We start from the raw sequence: 22,932 nt of genomic DNA on the forward strand, positions 1-22,932 counted from the left end.
CCGTCCGTGTAGAAAGTTAGATCTACATCTTCCAGTGGGTTGTCACTGATGTCAGGCCTTGCTGTAAAATTTTGGGTCAAATATTCCATACAATCATGTGTGTCCTCCTTTGTATTAAATTCTCCTTCCCCACCACTCTCATCCTCCACCCTTTGTGCCTGTCCAGGCACACCTGGGAGATATGTTGCAGGATTTAATGCACTGCATCTCCTTATGGTGATGTTTACGGGGGCCATTAGTGCCAAATCCCATCTTGTAAACCGCGCTGATGAGACGTGCCTGGTTTGGGCAGAATTTAGCAAGGCTGACACTGCATGTGGTGTATGAATTGTAAGGTGTGACCTAGCACTACATCTTCGCTTTTCGTTACTAGCAATGCTATCGCAGCAACGCTTCGCAAGCATGTGGGGAGGGATCGCGCTACCGTGTCTAGCTGAGCGCTGTAGTATGCTACTGGCCTGCTGGCATCACCGTGCTTTTGGGTTAAGACGCCTGCCGCGCAACCAGCACTTTCTGTTCCGTACAGCTCAAAGGGTTTCCCATAGTCTGGCATACCTAATGCTGGTGCCTGCGTTAGGCACTGTTTAAGTCTCTCAAATGCCATCTCGGACTCGTCTGTATGCGAAATCCGATCAGGTTTGTTTGAGGAAACCATCTCCTGCAAAGGTAATGCTAGAATGGAAAACCCTGGGATCCAGTTACGGCAATACCCACACATTCCTAAAAATGTTCTTATCTGTTGCTGGGTTTGTGGCAGAGTCATGTCTCTAATTGCTTGAATTCTATCAGCGGTCAGGTGTCTCAGTCCTTGTGTTAGACAGTGTCCCAAATATTTTACCTTAGTTTGGCATAATTACAACTTGTCTTTGGAAACCTTGTGTCCTGTGTCTGAAAGATGAAACAGGAGCTGTTTCGTATCCTTCAGGGATGCTTCCAATGAATCAGAACACAGTAGTAGATCATCCACGTACTGTATTAATACTGACCCACTCTCTGGTTGGAAAGACTGTAAACAATCATGCAAAGCCTGGGAAAATATACTTGGACTGTCTATGAAACCTTGTGGTAATCGAGTCCATGTGTATTGGACTCCTCTGTATGTGAATGCAAACAAATATTGGCTGTCAGGGTGCAGGGGTACCGAAAAGAAAGCGGAGCAGAGGTCAATAACAGTGAAAAATTTCGCAGTGGGAGGGATTTGCATAAGGATGACAGCTGGATTTGGCACTACGGGGAACTGACTCTCAACTATTTTGTTAATCCCCCTTAGATCCTGCACTAGCCGGTAACCCCTCCCCCCACTCTTTTTCACAGGGAAGATGGGACTATTGGCAGTGCTGGACGTTCTTACCAGGATGCCCTGTTGTAGCAAGCGCTCTATTACTGGGTAAACTCCTAACTCCACCTCTGGCTTCAGAGGGTACTGTGGGATTTTTGGAGCTATCCTACCATCTTTTACTTGTACAACTACTGGAGCTACGTTTGCCATCAATCCAGTGTCTTGTCCGTCTTTAGTCCAAAGTGACTCTGGTATCTGGGATGTCATTTCTTCTACTTGGGATGGAGTCCTATTTGTCATAATGGTATGTGACATTAATTTTGATGGGGAGTCTAACATGTCTTGCACTTCTTGAGCGTGATTCTCAGGTATGTCCAAGAATACACCTTCAGGAGTACAATAGATGACGCACCCCATTTTACACAATAGGTCTCTTCCCAGGAGATTAGTCGGTGCCGATGCAGCCAGCAAGAAGGAATGCTTGGTATGTAAAGGCCCTACTGTAATCTCGGCTGGTTTGCTAACAGGGTAGTGCTGGACTACTCCTGTTACCCCTATGGCTGGAATTGTCTTACCAGTGGTTCTCATGCCCACTGTCGAATTTATCACTGATTTGGCCGCCCCTGTGTCTACAAGAAAGTTTAATGATTTACCAGCTACATTGATTGCAATTTCAGGTTCACTCCCAAGACTTGCAATCAATTTTACTGGCTGCAGAGTACAGGTATGGCCACACCCCTATTGGGTATGGTGACCTCCCTGAATCCCGCTGGCAGCAACTACTTGTGAAGGGGCTAAATGGGAACTGCCAGGAGTTTGCCAGTCTCTGTTCGGGGGGTATCTTTTTGTTTCTCCTGCATGTGGCTCATAACTCAGTTTCTGCGGACCCTGCTCCCAATGTCGTGTGTCGTGTCGTTGTCTAGGGGGTTGATATGAGTTTTGTGAATTTTTCACTCTACAGTCTCGTGCCATGTGTCCCTGTCTATGACAAGAAAAACAAGTTACCACATTTGACTTACCCACAGGGTTTGGTGATTTATACAAAGGCTGCCTTGTGGTCAGGGCCTGTATACTTATGGCCATTAACTTATCACCTTGTGACTCCCTGTGTCGGGTGATATTCCGGTCGTGATCAATAGCAGCCTCTCTCAAAGTAACCACCGACAGACCTCGCCAACATGGTTGCGTGGTCTGTACCCTTGTTTTTAATGTCTCTTTTAACCCATCCATTAGTACAGATACTGCTACTTCTCGATGGTTTATGTTTGTTTTAATGTCCTCTATACCTGTGTATTTTGCCATTTCTAGTAATGCCCTGTGAAAATATTCTGCAGCAGTTTCTGACTCTTTCTGTCTAATGGAGAAAATCTTGTTCCACTTAACTACCGCTGGAAAATACTCCTTTAACTGTAAACTTATTCTTTTTACGTTATCTTTGTTGTACACATCTGTAAGAGGTACATCCTGATCTAATCCACAGTCAGCTAAAAATTGAGCTGCGTCGACATTGGAGGGTAAACACGCCCTCAGCAATACCTGCCAGTCTTTGTTATTGGGCTCTAAAGTGTTCCCTAGGTCTCTGATGTATTTCTGGCTAGCAACTAAGTCTTTCCTAGGGTCAGGGAATTCTGACACTATGGTTCTTAATTCCATTCGGGAAAATGGGCTGTACATGGCAATGTTCCTAACAGGTGTGATTCCTGTCGTGTCAGTTTTCCCATTTGGCACTGCTATTACCCTAACAGGATTAAGTTTACTAACATCACTCTGTGTAGGTTCTACAGCCTGTGGTGAAATGGTTTCAGCGTAGTGTATGGTGCCGTACTTACCTGTAGATACGACCTCACCTATCCCTCCGCTAGGGGCTTTTGTTACTAATCTCGTGGGTGGAGCCGTGCCTACTGTTGTCTCTGCTATGGTGGCTGCTAGAGAGAGCGCTGATATTGTTGCCGATTCGTCCTCTTGATCACACTCCTGGGGAAAGTTCAAAACAGGGTACAACTTGCACGGGTTAATACTTGCATTAGTTAACTTATTAACATTTACACAGTTGCTAAGTGTTTGTTTGTTACACCCTAGTGCGTCATTCTCCGCAACCAATTTCTCTCCTGATGTGTATGGTGGCGGCGGGGCCGTCGCTATCAATTTCTTGATAGGATTAGATCCCGCCGCCAGAGCCAATCCTCTCTGTATTTCACCCTCCTGTTGCCATAACTGCAAATAATCATAATGTTGGATTCGTCTCTTTGTTGATTTAATGAGACATATCCTCCTCCTTAAATTTTGCAACACTTCTGGGCTAAAGCTACCTACTCTTGGGAATTTCTCCCCGTCATGCACTGTCATTCTCTCCCATTCATCACATAAAACCTCTGTATGTGAACCATATTTTTCACACATTACGTACCTTGCCGACCCGACTGGTCGGTTTACTGAATCAACCCGAACCGAGGTTGATCGCCCCCTTCCTGAACAATTGGCCCCCATAACTTGCAGGCGTTGCTTTCACCACCTCTGACCTTCAATCAGGGTCTTCAGCGAACCCTTACAAAAACCAAAATGTTCACGATAGGCTGACGGTGGCGGTTTACCGAGTACCCCACTCACTCGCCCACGCCGACCAATACGACCCACACACTGCCTTAGCGCTGGCGTACTCGACCCAGGGCCCCTATGAACCTCTATTTACTGGAACATGCGAGGGATATCCGCAGAACACTTACTCTTTCCAGTAACTATTGGTTGTTGGACAATTCCTGAGTGACCAGCGAACTTCCCTTCAGAAAATAAAAAATTACACAAATCACATCAGAGTGTACAAATAGTTTTACGACCGGGTTCGTACACAAATGGTACTGGTCAGACTAACTAATGTACACAATTACGTGCGGTACAATCGTTCAGCACATAAGCAACTAATCTTATGTACTGAGCAACCAGTGGAATCGAAAATTTCGGCTGCGAATTCCTTCAGCCAGAGCTTTATTGGCCTATATGGGTTTTGCACCAACCCCCTGGGTTGTGCCCTTTTCTCTTATTTATGGCAGACTTCTTAGTCTGCTGTACCTGGACCTCCTGGTCTGTAGTATGACCTCCTGGTCTACTATACTCTACTGCTCAAATTTTATGTTTAACCAGAGATGCCTCCCTAGCCACCATGCACGTCACTTACATGTATGTACCTCTGCGAGAACTCGACTTCTTGTGGTTCAACCTGGAAAATTGTATAAACTTATATATACAAAACACTCACTCACCACATGTACACTTTTGTTTCTATATCTATTTCTGCGCAGAAATTTTTTTTAGACCAGATGTGTTGTGAATTTGGAGAAGGATCTGTTAATCTAAATTTCGGACACTAAAATAGACTTGCGCTACTTACCACGTTGCCACCTTTCCGCCTGTTGCAATAACACTATCGCGTGATTTTGAGTTATGTGGGCGTACCCGGACGCTCCGTTGCGTAATTTACGCTGCGTGCGTCGACCTTTGAGTTGCGTACGCGAGTCTCACCCTTTGTTAGAGACACGTGTACGCAAAGCAAATATCCACCGCAACACAACTAACACGTTTTATCAATGTAGATGATCCTCGATCGTCTACCGCGCAACACACCAATCTCTCCTTATACCTTAGGTAGAGTTGCGTGTGGGCTTTACACTTTATCCCTTTATATATTACATTTACACTTTAACTATGAAATAGCGACAAATCTCTCTTAGCACGTTTTATCAATTATAAAATGGCAAACAGGAGAGTGATATATGAAAATACACGAATGAAAAAGAAATGCAGATATGTGCGTGCATGCGTACGCAAGACAGAAATAAACAGTTTTAAAAGACAATAGCGTTTTGTTCTTACCTCCGGTTCCGGATTCCTTCAGCACCCTTTACTAAGCGAAGCAGACGCTTATCCCGTCAGCACTGCGAAGAATATGATCTCCCGCCCTTTGCTGATGGATAATGTCTGCTGAAATTACCTAGCAGAGATATGTGAAGGACAGGACGAGCCGCCAATTGATAAAGCTAAATATTTATCTTATATAACACCCTTTATGAGGTCTAAGAACACTGTACGCTATTGACGTATGGAGTACCGTAAGGGTACGCACGTTGCGTAACAATCGCTTAGCCGTGGTCGAGACGCTCAAGCGACACGTTCGCTCACGGCCAAGAGATCACAGGCAGGCACGCTATTGGCTGCCGACTAACGTAATGGTTCGCTATAGCGTAGCGGACGCTCGGGACCACGAGGAGATCACCAGCGGCGCAGACGCTCACAATGTTAAACCTTTATATCTAAACCATAAACAATGTAATATGCTGTAAAACCTTAGTGTAGAGATAGGGTGTAGATGCAACACAGTGTAACCTTATTAACTTAAAAGCTGTTTGAGCGTCACCGACGCTCTGAGAATACTTAACACTATAAGAAATACACAGATACCTGGGCTTAGGGTCCAACGCCTTATATATATATTATGAATGTTATACTTGCAAAAGAATTAATACAATACAAGTCATACACTACAATATAACATAGACTAACTAACCAGGTAACTACACAGGAAATACAATACAATACTATTACGTTTAAGAGAAAATGAGAGAAAGAGGAGAAGAGAGAGAGAGAGAGATATGGCCCATAATAACAAGAAAGACAATATGATTGCGGAGAAAACTTACGCACAAGGGGAACGATCGCATGCGCCTCTGGACATCCAGCTCCCGATTTTCAGCAATGAGAACCGTTGAAGAGTGAGCTGGATGTGATCGGCTTGTCTATTTATGCCCCACACACAATACAATTCAATGGTCCCTACAATCTCATTGTTCATTGGACACAGGAATTCCTCCTCGCATTATAACAAAAGGTCATAGGTTGATTCATACAGGTGGGCTGTGACGATTTCCAACTGCTCAGGTGGGTGGGAAACTGGGTTTCCCGCCGCATGGATAAGTAAGTGCAAATAATAGTAAATGGACATAAACTTCTTATGTCCATAACTATTCGCACGAGCGATTAATCCGCTTCAAACCAACACCGGAATATTGCTAATTAAATACTCTTCCGATGGATACTAAACACCACTGTATTACTCCTGTCTGACCCTTCGTATCAAACAAAGAGGGATTTCTCTGTCTATGAACATGCTACATTAACTAAACTTTCAGATTCTATCAAAGGGACCATAATCTACAAAATACATTATATAGTGAAAATATGTAACGATTGAGTCGCACGCTACGAACACATGAACTCTACCGTAAATGCACATACTGCGCGCCCGCGGGTGCCCGCAACAGCGAGTATGCGCACGCACGGGAGAGCGCACGCATGCGCAGCGCGGACCTGTATGAGGTGCAAATATGGCAGTGTGCATCGTGATATTTTTCTGACTTTGACAGTATATTTATACACATATATGTAAAAGGTTGACATTAAGCGGTATATTCAATTGAAGTCGAAAGCCGCCGTCTGTCGAAAAGACGGCAGTTTTCGACTTTTTTATGTCGGAAGGGGTTCCGACCTATTCAGTCTAACCTAAAATTATTCGACAAGTCGAGGAATTCGACTTGTCGAAAAGCACGTGGATCAGCGGAATAGCTGCCTATCCGCGTACTTGTGTCGAAAACAGGGCGGCCCCCTTTTTCGACCATCTCAATTCGACTTTAAAAAAGTTGAAGTGAGATGCGGGAGAGCTGCGGGGAGACGGGGAGAGCAACGCCAGAGGATGTATCACAGCTGCCACTCACAGCAGCGTCCACCCGGCTCCAGCAAGCGAGACCTCGCTTGCTGGAGCCGGGTGGACGCTGCCGTGAGCGGCGGCTGTGATGCGGGGGGGGGGGGGGGGGAGAGCCGCGGGCAGACGGGGGAGAGCAGCGCTACAGCAGCGGCTATATAGCCCTGAAATTCTTGTACTTTCTATAATGGCTTTGAATCTTTTGGAGAAGCTGTGGGAAGGCCAGATAACATTGACACAAGATGAGTTGTCCTGTGGTCCAGAGCACGATGCACAAAGCACAGCCCTTAGTCATCTCTGGTGCAGCTTATCAGTGTCTCTGTACAGTTGTATGCAATTGTATAATGGAAGTCCTCTTAGGTTAGATGATTTTGTTCAGTTTGCTGCATTAACATTGATTTATTGAATACAAACTTGTCAGTTCTGTTAATTGTGTGTTTTACACTATCCAATTAACTACAGTAAATTACTGCTGACAGGGTTATCCAATTAGCCTGCACTTATCGGGTAGACAGGCGAAAACCACCACCCCGAAAGCTATCTTTTTTTTCCTGTTTTGTGTCACATATCGTATTAATTTTAGCAAGAGAATGCTACATTTTTGGGGAGTAAAAAATTGTGGCTTAATCAAATAGTCCGGGGGGAAAATCAGCGATAAAAAAAATAAAATAATGAATACGTTGAAAAATCCCGTTTTTCTGGCTTCAAAACATTTAGGGTCTATTTGGATAGCCCTATATGGCTTGTAATTCTTGAATTGCATATAGGTTGCAGTTGAATCTTTAAGTGGTGGTTTTGTTTCCTTAGTTGTGTTTTACAGCTTTTGGCAACAAATGACCAGAAAGCAGCTATTGCGCTCATGTAAGTGTATAAGGCCAGCCTCACCTGATATATTATGTGCTCGTGTGAGGAAGAGTAACATTATTATTACTGTAGCTACACATAAGCACCTTACATTGTGGTTTTCACTTTACATGTGAATTTATTTCTTTTTTAGTTTTATGTTGTAAAATTGGAGATGTATCAGTGGAGTATCGGTGGAGAAGTTGCCCATAGCAACCAATTAGCGTCTATAGACTATACCTGATAAATTAGAAGCTGATTAGTTGCTATGGGCAACTTCACTTGTCCTCTTCTCCACTCTTTAGAAGGCTTGATACATTTCCCTCAAAGTTTCTTCTGTTTTACACAGAGTTAGGTCAACAGTCAATAGGTCGACCCCATATGGTTGGCATGCAATAGGTCGACAGGGTCAAAAGGTCGACAGGGTTATTAGGTCAACATGTAAAAGTTAGACACCTGAAAAGGTAAACAGTCAAAAGGTTGGCATGAAAATAGTCGACACAGAAAAGGTCAGCACAATTTTTTGTTTTCTGGTGTCATTTTCTATGTTAAAGCACATGTGACCGCAATTGGTGTACCACTTTACCCGCCACGCTTCGGTCAAGGTGGCTCGCTCCGCTACTGATGCGCTCTACACAGGTTACTATTTCCAATCATAGTCCACGTGGATGGTAAATGATGAAAATGTTGGGGAAAAAACAAACTCGTGTCAACGATATGTGTGTCGGCCATTGTCATGTTGACCATCTGAACCTAGTGACCTGTTGTACCTGGTGACCTTATGCACTGTTGACCTTTTGCATAGCGATCTTTTTATCATGTCAACCGTTTGTACCTGTCTACCTAATGCATGTCAACCATATAGGGTCGACCTATTGACCGTCAACCTATCTTCCGGAAAGCAATATCTTTATGTTTGTCAATGTGAGCAAGGTGCAGCACCTGTTTTGGGTTCTTGCCGGGTTCTGTTACATTGTATGTCAGGATTTTAAGCTCCATTCGATGTTTAGTACAGAGGTCAGTTCTCTGGAAGTTGTATTTATAAGGGCCTGGGAAAATACAGCTGAGTTGCAACCATAGCTATGAATGACAGAAGTAGAATTTAAACACCACCAAGGCAAGCCTGAAAGCATGTGTATCTTCATTTCAAAACAGATGTTAATTAGCTTGTTTTGCCAAACTGCAAAAATGTTTTGTACTTCCAGAAATAGCTAATGAGGCTAAACAATTTATGCCAGATCTATTTTTGTGGCTATGTCTGAATGATAACTCCACTTCTTTAATGTCTGATAATAAAAATGAGGATCTAAAAATAGATATTTTTTGAGGAAGTGAGATGTGGTCACAGTTTGTTAGGACGGAACACAGGGCCTAATTCAGATCTGGTCGTAGCAGCAAATTTGTTTGCAGATGGGCGAAACCATGTGCACTGCGGGGTGGGGGCGGGGCAGATATAACATGTGCAGAGAGAGTTAGATTTGGGTGGGTTATATCGTTTCTGTGCAGGGTAAATACCTCCTGCTTTATTTTTACACTGCAATTTAGATTTCAGTTTAAACACACCCGACCGCAATCTAACTCTGTATGCACATGTTATATCTGCCCCCCCCCCCCCCCCCCCCCTGCCCCACTCCCGTGCAGTGCACGTGGTTTTGCCCATCTGCTAACAAATTGTCTGCTACGATCAGGTCTGAATTAGGCCCACAAACAGGTCTAAAATGAGCAATTAGGTTTATCACTATCATATCAGAAACCTTTTTTTGCTGTTTGCTAATTATTTTGTATAAATTATTGGTTGTTTTGAACTCTTAGAGCCAAGATATTTTTCTACTAAATGAAAAATCTCTATTTGTCTGATGAAAGTTGTATTGAATGTTGGTATCAATGTGTTGTTGCTGACTTCCTATCTCTGAGTGCTGCTTATTCTTCTTATTTTGTCTCATGCTGTATGTTTCTTAGGCATCTACTATTTTATATACAGTACTGTAAATCTCAGTTGTGTTATACAGTGCATATTTCTGCTGCGGGGTACACTGGGCTCCACAAGGATAGACATTGGGGTGCAGAGTAGGATCTTGATCCGAGGCACCAACAGGCTCAAAGCTTTGACTGTTCCCAGAATGCACAGCGCCGTCTCTTCTATAACCCCACCTCCCTGCACAGGAGCACAGTTTTGTAGTTGGTGCTGCAGTAAGCAGGCACATAACAGAGGGGCTGCTCCAGGCAGCCGTGAGAAGAGCTTTTTTTGAAGAAAAAAGTGAAGACTACAAGGGCAGCAGCGGTGGTAAATGTCAGAAGACATTCACTGCTGCAGCTCCAGCTCTTCCCAGCAGCGCTGTACACTCCCGAGCCCTGGTTGCCAGGTAACTACAGCAGGAGGCTCTGGTTTTCTTCACAGTCAAGCACACACGACGGGGGCTCTCCGGGATCTCGTGGCCGCGCTTTGGGAGGTGGTAAGTGGGTCCCGCTTGCGGGACCCGGTCTTTATCGCGATCCGGCGTGGTCAGTGGGAGGCGGGCCGCGCGCGCTGGCGGTGGACACTGTGGCAGTACAGGCGATCCCACTAGATCACCAGGGCATGGGTGCAGGTCAGGTTTTCTCTCTAAACCATTTCATTTTCAGTAGCCCACAGTACCCAGTGGTTTTGCCAGCAGGGGGATAAGGCTTAGACCTGAAGCCCCTCCCCCAGCCCCAGGGCGCCATTTCCCGCAAATGTTCCCGCCCTGGAGCTGCATATCTGTCTCTCCCTCACTCCCTGTCAGTGTCTGGGCACCATTATCTCTCAGCTTCACTGTTCCTGGGACTGCTTGGACAAATCCTCCTGTGTAAAGCCGCCTGGTTGTCAGTGCTGTGACTTTACATGACACTTAAGTATTCTACCTGCCTTTTTAGACAGTGCTAGTTAAGAAAGAGTACATTTAGTCAGGGTTTTCTAGTACAATTACCCTGTGATATACATCCAGTTCTTACTGTGCAGTGTTATATCTATTGACTACACAGCTAGATATTTATAAGCTAGTCCAGTGCAGTATTATTGTTAGTAATAACCTCTGCACTGTACAAACTGTGATTATCTGTGTGTGCATTAGCTTGCTGAGTGGTGTCCATTTCGTGTCTTTCACTTAACTTGCTATCCCTATATTCTATAACCCGAGGGGGCGTGGTGCGTCAGGTTTTATATTGATAAAGGATTTTCACAAAGATATACTTTAATACGTATTTCTCTGACGTCCTAGTGGATGCTGGGCACTCTGTAAGGACCATGGGGAATAGACGGGCTCCGCAGGAGACTGGGCACTCTAAAAGAAAGATTAGGTACTATCTGGTGTGCACTGGCTCCTCCCACTATGACCCTCCTCCAGACCTCAGTTAGATTTCTGTGCCCGGCCGAGCTGGATGCACACTAGGGGCTCTCCTGAGCTCCTAGAAAGAAAGTTTATTTTAGTTTTTTTATTTTACAGTGAGACCTGCTGGCAACAGGCTCACTGCATCGAGGGACTAAGGGGAGAAGAAGTGAACCTACCTGCTTGCAGCTAGCTTGGGCTTCTTAGGCTACTGGACACCATTAGCTCCAGAGGGATCGACCGCATGGAACTGGCCTTGGTGTTCGTTCCCGGAGCCGCGCCTCCGTCCCCCTTACAGAGCCAGAAGCAAGAAGAGGTCCGGAAAATCGGCGGCAGAAGACATCAGTCTTCACCAAGGTAGCGCACAGCACTGCAGCTGTGCGCCATTGCTCCTCATGCACACTTCACACTCCGGTCACTGAGGGTGCAGGGCGCTGGGGGGGGGCGCCCTGAGGGCAATATATGACACCTTGGCTGGCAAATCTACATCATATATAGTCCTAGAGGCTATGTAGATGTAAAATTACCCCTGCCAGTATTCCAGAAAAAGCGGGAGAAAGTCAGTTGAAAAGGGGCGGGGCTTCTCCCTCAGCACACTGGCGCCATTTTCTCTTCACAGTGCAGCTGGAAGACAGCTCCCCAGGCTCTCCCCTGTAGTTTTCAGGCTCAAAGGGTTTAAAAGAGAGGGGGGGGCACAAAATTTAGGCGCAATATTGTATATACAAGCAGCTATTGGGAAAAATTCACTCAATATAGTGTTAATCCCAAAATTATATAGCGCTCTGGTGTGTGCTGGCATACTCTCTCTCTGTCTCCTCAAAGGGCTGTGTGGGGTCCTGTCCTCAGTCAGAGCATTCCCTGTGTGTGTGTGCGGTGTGTCGGTACGGCTGTGTCGACACGTTTGATGAGGAGGCTTATGTGATGGCAGAGCAGATGCCGATAAATGTGATGTCGCCCCCTGTGGGGCCGACACCAGAGTGGATGGATAGGTGGAAGGTATAAACCGACAGTGTCAACTCCTTACATAAAAGGCTGGATGACGTAACAGCTATGGGACAGCCGGCTTCTCAGCCCGCGCCTGCCCAGGCATCTCAAAGGCCATCATGGGCTCAAAAACGCCCGCTCCCTCAGATGGCAGACACAGATGTCGACACGGAGTCTGACTCCAGTGTTGACGAGGTTGAGACATATACACAATCCACTAGGAACATCCGTTACATGATCCCGGCAATAAAAAATGTGTTACACATTTCTGATATTAACCCAAGTACCACTAAAAAAGGGTTTTATGTTTGGGGAGAAAAAGCAGGCAGTGTTTTGTTCCCCCATCAAATGAGTGAATGAAGTGTGAAAAAGCGTGGGTTCCCCCGATAAGAAACTAGTAATTTCTAAAAAGTTACTGATGGCGTACCCTTTCCCGCCAGAGGATAAGTTACGCTGGGAGATATCCCCCTAGGGTGGATAAGGCGCTCACACGTTTGTCAAAAAAGGTGGCACTGCCGTCTTAGGATACGGCCACTTTGAAGGTACCTGCTGATAAAAAGCAGGAGGCTATCCTGAAGTCTGTATTTACACACTCAGGTACTAGACTGAGACCTGCAGATAGTGCTGCTGCAGCGTGGTCTGTAACCTTGTCAAACAGGGATACTATTTTGCGAACATAAGACGTCGTCTTATATATGAGGGATGCACAGAGGGATATTTTGCCGGCTGGCATCCAGAATTAATGCAATGTCCATTCTGTCAGGAGGGTATTAGAGACCCGACACTGGACAGGTGATGCTGACTTTAAAAGGCACATAGAGCCTTATAAGGGTGAGGAATTGTTTGGGGATGGTCTCTGGGACCTCGTATCTACAGCAACAGCTGGGAAGATAATTTTTTACCTCAGGTTTCCTCACAGCCTAAGAAAGCACTGTATTATCAGGTACAGTCCTTTCGGCTTCAGAAAAGCAAGCGGGTCAAAGGCACTTCCTTTCTGCACAGAGATGAGGGAAGAGGGAAAAAGCTGCACCAGTCAGCCAGTTCCCAGAATCAAAATTCTTCCCCCGCTTCCTCTGAGTCCACCGCATGACGCGGGGGCTCCACAGGCGTAGCCAGCTACGGTGGGGGGCCGCCTCAAAAATTTCAGCGATCAGTGGGCTCGCTCACAGGTGGATCCCTGGATCCTTCAAGTAGTATCTCAGGGGTACAAGCTGGAATTCGAGGCGTCTCCCCCCCGCCGTTTCCTCAAATCTGCCTTGCCGACAACTCCCTCAGGCAGGGAGGCTGTGCTAGAGGCAATTCACAAGCTGTATTCCCAGCAGGTGATAGTCAAGGTGCCCCTACTTCAACAAGGACGGGGTTACTATTCCACACTGTTTGTGGTACCGAAACCGGACGGTTCGGTGAGACCCATTTTAAATTTGAAATCCTTGAACACATACATAAAAAAATTCAAGTTCAAGATGGAATCGCTCAGGGCGGTTATTGCAAGCCTGGAGGAGGGGGATTACATGGTATCCCTGGACATCAAGGATGCTTACCTACATGTCCCCATTTACCATCCTCACCAGGAGTACCTCAGATTTGTGGTACAGGATTGCCATTACCAATTCCAAACACTGCCGTTTGGACTGTCCACGGCACCGAGGGTCTTTACCAAGGTAATGGCAGAAATGATGATACTCCTTCGAAAAAAGGGAGTTTTAATTATCCCGTACTTGGACGATCTCCTTATAAAGGCGAGGTCCAAGGAGCAGTTGTTGGTCGGAGTAGCACTATCTCGGGAAGTGCTACAACAGCACGGATGGATTCTATACATTCCAAAGTCACAGCTGGTTCCTACCACACGCCTACTGTTCCTGGGGATGGTTCTGGACACAGAACAGAAAAAAGTGTTTCTCCCGCAGGAGAAAGCCAAGGAGCTGTCATCTCTAGTCAGAGACCTCCTGAAACCAAAACAGGTATCGGTGCATCACTGCACACGAGTCCTGGGAAAAATGGTAGCTTCTTACGAAGCAAAATTCCGTTCGGCAGGTTCCATGCAAGAACCTTTCAGTGGGACCTCTTGGACAAGTGGTCGGGATCGCATCTTCAGATGCATCGGCTGATAACCCTGTCTCCAAGGACCAGGGTATCTCTACTGTGGTGGCTGCAGAGTGCTCATCTTCAAGAGGGCCGCAGATTCGGCATACAGGACTGGGTCCTGGTAACCACGGATGCCAGCCTTCGAGGCTGGGGGGCAGTCACACAGGGAAGAAATTTCCAAGGACTTTGGTCAAGTCAGGAGTCGTCCCTACACATAAATATTCTGGAACTGAGGGCCATTTACAATGCCCTAAGTCTGGCAAGGCCTCTGCTTCAAAACCAGCCGGTACTGATCCAATCAGACAACATCACGGCAGTCGCCCATGTAAACCGACAGGGCGGCACAAGAAGCAGGATTGCGATGGCAGAAGCCACAAGGATTCTCCGATGGGTGGAATATCACGTCTTAGCACTGTCAGCAGTGTTCATTCCGGGAGTGGACAACTGGGAAGCAGACTTCCTCAGCAGACACGACCTACACCCGGGAGAGTGCGGACTTCATCCAGAAGTCTTCCAACTGTTGGTAAACCGTTGGGAAAGGCCACAGGTGGATATGATGGCGTCCCGCCTAAACAAAAAACTAGATATTGCGCCAGGTCAAGGGACCCTCAGGCAATAGCTGTGGACGCTCTAGTGACACCGTGGGTGTACCAGTCGGTTTATGTATTCCCTCCTCTGCCTCTCATACCAAAGGTACTGAGAATAATAAGAAAACGAGGAGTAAGAACGATACTCGTGGTTCCGGATGGGCCAAGAAGAGCTTGGTACCCAGAACTTCAAGAAATGATATCAGAGGACCCATGGCCTCTACCGCTCAGACAGGATCTGCTACAGCAGGGGCCCTGTCTGTTCCAAGACTTACCGTGGCTGCGTTTGACGGCATGGCGGTTGAATTCCGGATCCTAAAGGAAAAGGGCATTCCGGAAGAAGTCATTCCTACGCTGATAAAAGCCAGGAAAGAAGTAACCGCAAACCATTATCACCATATTTGGCGAAAATATGTTGCGTGGTGTGAGGCCAAGAAGGCCCCAACAGAGGAATTTCAGCTAGGTCGTTTTCTGCACTTCCTACAGTCAGGGGTGACTATGGGCCTAAAATTGGGTTCCATTAAGGTCCAGATTTCGGCTCTGTCGATTTTCTTCCAGAAAGAACTGGCTTCACTGCCTGGAGTTCAGACATTTGTAAAGGGAGTGCTACATATTCAGCCCCCTTTTGTGCCTCCTGTGGCACCTTGGGATCTCAACGTGGTGTTGAGTTTCTTAAAATCACATTGGTTTGAGCCACTTAAAACTGTGGATTTGAAATATCTCACGTGGAAAGTGGTCATGTTATTGGCCTTGGCTTGGGCCAGGCGTGTGTCAGAATTGGCGGCTTTGTCATGTAAAAGCCCTTATCTGATTTTCCATATGGATAGGGCAGAATTGAGGACTCGTCCCTAGTTTCTCCCTAAGGTGGTATCAGCTTTTCACTTGAACCAACCTATTGTAGTGCCTGCGGCTACTAGGGACTTGGAAAATTCCAAGTTACTGGACGTAGTCAGGGCCTTAAAAATTTATATTTCCAGGACGGCTGGAGTCAGGAAAACTGACTCGCTTTTTATCCTGTAGGCACCCAACAAAATAGGTGCTCCTGCTTCTAAGCAGACTATTGCTCGCTGAATTTGTAGCACAATTCAGCTGAAGCATTCTGCGGCTGGATTGCCGCATCCTAAATCAGTAAAAGCCCATTTCACGAGGAAAGTGGGCTCATCTTGGGCGGCTGCCCGAGGGGTCTCGGCTTTACAATTTTGCCAAGCTGCAACTTGGTCAGGGGCAAACACGTTTGCTAAATTCTACAAAATTGATACCCTGGCTGAGGAGGACCTTGAGTTCTCTCATTCGGTGCTGCAGAGTCATCCGCACTCTCCCGCCCGTTTGGGAACTTTGGTATAATCCCCATGGTCCTTACGGAGTTCCCAGCATCCACTAGGACGTCAGAGAAAATAAGATTTTACTCACCGGTAAATCTATTTCTCGTAGTCCGTAGTGGATGCTGGGCGCCCATCCCAAGTGCGGATTGTCTGCAATACTTGTATGTAGTTATTGCCTAACTAAGGGTTATTGTTGAGCCATCTGTTGAGAGGCTCAGTTATATTTCATACTGTTAACTGGGTGTAGTATCACGAGTTATACGGTGTGATTGGTGTGGCTGGTATGAGTCTTACCCGGGATTCAAAATCCTTCCTTATTGTGTCAGCTCTTCCGGGCACAGTATCCTAACTGAGGTCTGGAGGAGGGTCATAGTGGGAGGAGCCAGTGCACACCAGATAGTACCTAATCTTTCTTTTAGAGTGCCCAGTCTCCTGCGGAGCCCATCTATTCCCCATGGTCCTTACGGAGTGCCCAGCATCCACTACGGACTACGAGAAATAGATTTACCGGTGAGTAAAATCTTATTTTTTCTCTGTGATTTAGTCACCATATCTCTCCTTTATCGCTGCTAGTGCTGACTACACTGCGCAGGGGTTTGGGTAAGAGGTATTGTGCTGCTGATAATTGTACTGTGTTACCTGATACTGCAAGTTATATCATGTCTGCTTTTGAGGGTAACGGTTCTGGGGCTGAACACACTACAGGTGTTGCTGAAGCCACAGACCCCTATGAGGAAAATATAGCAGCTGGGGGCTCTGGTTCTGGGGGCTCCTTGCCCCCCAGTGGGACTGTGGCAATGGGGGTACATAATGACCCACCATGGGCCGCTTTTTCCACGCTTCTACATACACTAGTTAATAAACTAACACCCCCTATGGGACCCCCTATGCTGGTACAGCCGTATGTGGTCCCTGCAGCTTACCCGCCGTGGGCGGACAATTTATCTGCTCAATTGAGGAAGTTGAACCAGTCCCTGACTACTAAAAAGTCTGACCATCGCTCGCCTAAGCCCAAGGGGTCCTCTAAGCGAGCTCTTGTCTCCTCACAATCCACTGCTGTCACTGACACCTCGTCTGATGAAGAAGGCACTTACACTGACCCCACAGGTTCTGACTCAGATACGGCTGATGGGGAGGGTAGTTCACATGTGGATGTTCCTGGTCTTTTGGAGGCTATTAAGTTGATTCTGCAGATTACGGATGATCCCGAGCCATCCGTCCCTCCTAAGAAACCAGATAGGTTCAAGCGTCAGAAGGTGGTTAAACAAGTTTTACCTCACTCTGACCACCTAGTGGATATACGTCAGGAACCCTGGGAAAACCCGGGTAAGAAGTTTGTGCCTCCAAAGAAGATGCTGGCTCGCTATCCCCTCGCACCAGAGCTGTCTAAGAATTGGGAAACTCCTCCTCCAGTAGACTCACATGTGGCTAGGATGGTGGTTTCCTCAGCTCTACCTGTCACTACCGTCACGTCTCTAAAAGAGCCTACGGATAAACGTGTGGAGGGTTGTCTAAAAGCGATTTACACCCTCACGGGTGCTGCACAAAGGCCCACTATTGCAGCAACATGGGCTGCAGAGGCCATTGAAGCATGGGCCTTGGAGTTAGAAGCTGAAATCTCTTCTGACCATGCTAGACAATGCTTGTCATATATTGTCACAGCTTCTTGCTATATTAAAGAGGCGGCTTCTGATGCCGGTATCCTAGTAGCCAAGGCCTGTACTGCATTAGTCCTTGCTCGCCGGATATTGTGGCTGAGATCCTGGTCTGTGGATCTGGACTCTAAAAGAACCCTGGAGGTACTCCCTTTCAAAGGAGATAATCTGTTTGGGGAGGACTAAAATAAGATAGTGGCTGACTTGGCTACTGCCAAAACTGCCTGTCTGCCAAGTACTGCTCCTTCTGTGTCGAAGGCTAAATGTACTTCCTTTCGCCCCTTTCATCCTTCAGGTATAGGAAAAGGTCAGGCGTACAACAAGCAGGCCCGTACTTCTAAACCTGGTAAGCCAAAGCTTAAAAGAGCTTGGGCGGCCCGTCAGCCAGCTTCCAAGGCCGATAAGCCTGCCGCCATAGCCTTCAAAAACCGCCCCCCTCGTCGATTTTGCCGACAGACGTCCCGTTGGACCAGACAAAGGCAAACACTCTACATTCGGTGGTACAGACCCTCCTAGATACAGGAGTTGTAGTACAGGTGCCTCTTGCGCAGAGGGGCCGGGGTTACTATTCTCCGCTGTTTCTAGTCCCAAAACCGAATGGGTCCTCCCGGACCATTCTCAACCTCAAGGCATTGAACAGGTTTGTGAAGGTTTCTAAGTTCCGTATGGAAACCCTTCGCTCTATAGTTCTGGCCTTGGAACCTGGGGACTTCATGGTCTCCCTGGATATACAGGATGCTTACTTGCATATTCCTATAGCAGCGTCACATCAGCAATACCTGAGGTTTGCGATTGGCAACCTCCATTACCAGTTTCGGGCATTACCTTTTGGATTAACAACGGCTCCGCGAGTCTTCACCAAGGTCATGGCGGTGATGACGGTGGTACTCCACCGTCAAGGGGTCAGGATACTGCCGTATCTGGATGACTTGTTAATCCTGGCAAATTCCCCAGACCTTCTCCTACGTCATCTGGATATGACGGTCCGGTTTCTACAAGCCCACGGGTGGTCCCTGCTCAGAGTATGGTGCATCTGGGAGCGCTATTGGACACTCACAACCAGAGGTTGTTCTTGTGTCAGGAGAAAGTCCTGAAGCTTCAGGACAGGGTTCGTTGCTTCCTTTCTCGTCCGCAAGTTTTCGATACATTCGGTGATGCAGGTGCTGGGCCTCATGGTGTCAGCATTCGACATGGTGGAGTATGCTCAATTCCACTCTCGCCCCCTCCCGAGGCTGATTCTAGCCAAGTGGGACGGCCTGCCTCACCGGATCAGGTCTCAAATGATCTCTTTGACTCCGGAGGTCCGTCTGTCACTGCTCTGGTGGCTCCAAGACCGACAATTGTGCAGAGGCCGTCCCTTCTGGATATCCAACTGGGTCCTGTTGACGACAGATGCCAGTCTAAGAGGTTGGGGCGCGGTACTGGAGCAACACTCCCTTCAGACTCGGTGGACCAAGGAGGAGTCCCTCCTCTCAATCAACATTCTGGAATTGCGGGCGGTCTTCAATGCATTGAACCTAGCCCAGCATTTAATTCAGAACCTTCCTGTTCAAGTGAAGTCGGACAACGCCACCACAGTGGCTTACATAAATCATCAAGGCGGCACTCGAAGCCGTTTGGCAATGAAGGAAGTCTCACGGATTCTACATTGGGCGGAACGCCATCTACCGGCCATATCAGCAATATTCATTCCGGGAGTCCTGAATTGGGAAGCGGACTTTCTCAGTCGTCAGGACGTACACGCCGGACATTGGGGTCTCCATCCAGAAGTGTTTCAACTCCTAGTGGAAAGGTGGGGCCTTCCAGACGTGTATCTGATGGCGTCTCGACACAACCACAAGGTTCCGGTCTTCGGAGCAAGGACAAGGGATCCTCAGGCAGCATTCGTGGATGCGTTGGCAGTGCCGTGGAGGTTTCGGCTGCCGTACGTGTTCCCTCCGGTGTCACTCCTGCCCAGGGTAATTCGGAAGTTCAAGCAAGAAAAAGGAAATCTTTTTCTCATAGCTCCAGCGTGGCCCAGACAGCACTGGTTTTCAGACCTGCAGGGCCTATCATTAGAGCGTCCAATTCTACTTCCACAACGCCCAGACCTCCTCGTTCAGGGCCCCTGTGTCTACCAGGACCTGGCCCGGCTGTCTTTGACGGCGTGGCTCTTGAAGCTACCGTCTTAAGGGCTAAGGGGTTTTCTGAGGCGGTCATTCAAACTACGTTGCGGGCCCGGAAACCGGCTTCGGCTCGGATTTACTATAGGGTCTGGCATTCTTACTTTGTTTGGTGCGCATCTAACGATTATGACGCTTCCAAGTTTAGTATAGCCAAGTTGTTGGCTTTTCTTTGGCAAGGCCTGGACTTAGGCCTGCGTCTGGCCTCCCTCAAGGTTCAAATTTCTGCCTTGTCGGTGTGGTTTCAGAGAAAGATTGCAACCTTACCTGATGTGCATACCTTTACTCAGGGTGTGTTGCGTATCCAACCTCCCTATGTCCAGCCTGTGGCTCCTTGGGACTTGTCGGTGGTTTTGGAGGCGCTACAAGAGTCTCCTTTTGAACCTCTTGGTTCAGCTGATCTTAAGTGGCTTTCCCTTAAGGTGGTGTTTCTGCTGGCTATTGCTTCAGCTACAAGAGTGTCGGATTTGGGTGCCTTGTCCTGTAGTTCCCCATATCTGATATTTCACCGTGACCGGGGGCGGTTCTTAGGACTCATCCCGGATATTTACCTAAGGTGGTTTCCTCGTTCCACTATAACTATGAGATTGTGGTTCCGGCACTTGTTTCTCCTGATCTGTCTCCCAAAGAGAGGTCTTTGGATGTGGTACGGGCTCTCCGTATCTATGTGAAGAGAACTGCTTCTATTAGGAAATCTGATTCTCTCTTTGTATTGTTTGGATTTCACAAACGGGGCTGGCCTGCTCACAAGCAAACATTGGCCAGATGGATTAGAATGGTGATTGCACATGCTTATGTGAGGGCTGGTCTGTCGGCTCCTGCTCACATCACGGCCCATTCTACTCGGTCTGTTGGACCTTCTTGGGCGTCCCGCTGTGGTGCGACCCTTGAACAATTGTGCAAGGCGGCTACGTGGTCCTCAGTGAACATGTTCATAAGGTTCTATGCCTTCGATACTGCCGCTTCCCAGGATGCTTCCTTTGGACGCCGGGTTCTTGTGCCCGCTACAGTGCGTCCCCTCCCATAAGGAACTGCTTTAGGACATCCCCGATGTCTATCCTTGTGGAGCCTATTGTACCCTGCAGCAGAAAATTAGATTTATGGTAAGAAATTACCTTTGTTAAATCTCTTTCTGCGAGGTACACTGGGCTCCACAAGGCGCCCACCCTGACGCACTTAGCTTCTTTCGGTTGGTATGGCATTAGCCGCTGACACTTCTCTTGTCGTGAGAGTGTGGTGTATGTGGCTACTAACTGTTGTCGTCCTTTTTCCTGCTACTGCATTGGGCTGGTTAACTAAACTGAGCTCCTGTGCTGGGAGGCGGGGTTATAGAGGAGGTGGTGTGGTGCATTCTGGGAACAGTCAAAGCTTTAAGCCTGTTGGTGCCTCGGATCAAGATCCTACTCTTCACCCCAATGTCTATCCTTGTGGGCCCAGTGTACCTCGCAGAAAGAGATTTAACAAAGGTAAGTTCTTACCATAAATCTCGTTGTATCCCATGTCTATGTCTTTTATTTTTCCATCTATCGTATATACTGTATACCCATGTATATCACTTATCAATTTCATGTCAATCTTTGTATCTATCCTGTGACAGCCAGAACTTTGTGGGTCCCATAGCAACATTCTGATAGGACCTCTACCCTAATGCTTCTAGAGAGTCACCTTTCTCTACACAATTTGTTAATTTTATATCCCATAGTAATGCCCTAGATAATTTTATCTCCATAATTGTATCCTAGTTAATGTTATACTACATAGTAATGCCCTACAGTAATTAATTTTATGTCCCATAGTTCACAATATGCCACATTGTAGTGCTGCCAGTACAAATTATAACTCATTGTGCCCCATGGCCTTTCTATCTATAAATGTACAGTATGAAATATCCAGGTAGAAACTTTCTTTTAAGTAAGTCCGAGTTGGGAACTATTATATCATCAACGTAACCTACTAAATTCTACTTGTACCAATGTGCCATATATATATATATATATATATATATATATATATATAGCTATCTATCTATCTATCTATCTATCTATCTATCTATCTATCTATCTATCTATCTATCTGTTGGTCTATAAATCTGTCATCTATTTATATCTGTCTACAAATATGCCTCATTATCTATCTATTCATCTTTATGTCAGTAAATACATATTTCATACATGCATTAAATATCCAGGTTGAAATTTGAATTTAACTTCGTCTGGGACCTTTCATGTCATTGTATCTGACAATTCTATTTGTTTTTTGTCTTTTTAGAATAACGAAGCCATTAACTTTTGCTGACTGTGTGGGGAATGAGCTGCCTTTAGGATGGGAAATTGTTTACGATCAACAAATTGGGGTATATTATATGGACCATATAAATCGTAAGTTTTCTTAAAGTTTAGGTTTGTCCAAACCATACAAAGTCTTCTCTATAATTCTTATACAGAGTGCATTGCCTTTATTAGACATGAGAATTTATTCTTATTTAATCTGACTTTCATTTAACTATGCTAAAAGAAAAAAAAAACTTCTTACATTTTAAATGATAGTTCATAACTAACTATTGGCCAGTATACTGGAACACTGTCTGCGTTGTTCATGGTAGGACACACTATAGATGTGTTTATTCCATTCAGAAACCTAGATATCACTGTTTATTTAGGATATTGGTCCATGGATATTGGTCAGACTCCTCCCAGGCAGTAAGAAGAGCTAATTGTGTGTGAAGTGGACCATCCAAGTTCTCATTTTAAAAACCTTTCTCTGACGTCCTAAGTGGATGCTGGGACTCCGTAAGGACCATGGGGATTAGCGGCTCCGCAGGAGACTGGGCACAACTAAAGAAAGCTTTAGGACTACCTGGTGTGCACTGGCTCCTCCCACTAAGACCCTCCTCCAGACCTCAGTTAGATTCTTGTGCCCGGC

The 22,932-nt window shown here is 46.5% G+C and overlaps 1 protein-coding gene across 2 annotated transcripts in view; it reads left to right on the forward strand.

The window, feature by feature from the left end:
• The window catches only part of WWC3 (WWC family member 3), a 617,369-nt gene that overhangs the window by 265,525 nt on the left and 328,912 nt on the right, over window positions 1–22,932 (forward strand). For both annotated transcript variants that reach the window (XM_063955530.1, XM_063955532.1), the window contains exon 2: window positions 22,279–22,388. In XM_063955530.1, the coding sequence (XP_063811600.1) occupies window positions 22,279–22,388 (110 nt within the window). The remainder of the gene's footprint in view (window positions 1–22,278; window positions 22,389–22,932) is intronic.

Source organism: Pseudophryne corroboree, chromosome 2, assembly GCF_028390025.1.
Source record: "Pseudophryne corroboree isolate aPseCor3 chromosome 2, aPseCor3.hap2, whole genome shotgun sequence".
Classification (NCBI taxonomy): domain Eukaryota; kingdom Metazoa; phylum Chordata; class Amphibia; order Anura; family Myobatrachidae; genus Pseudophryne; species Pseudophryne corroboree.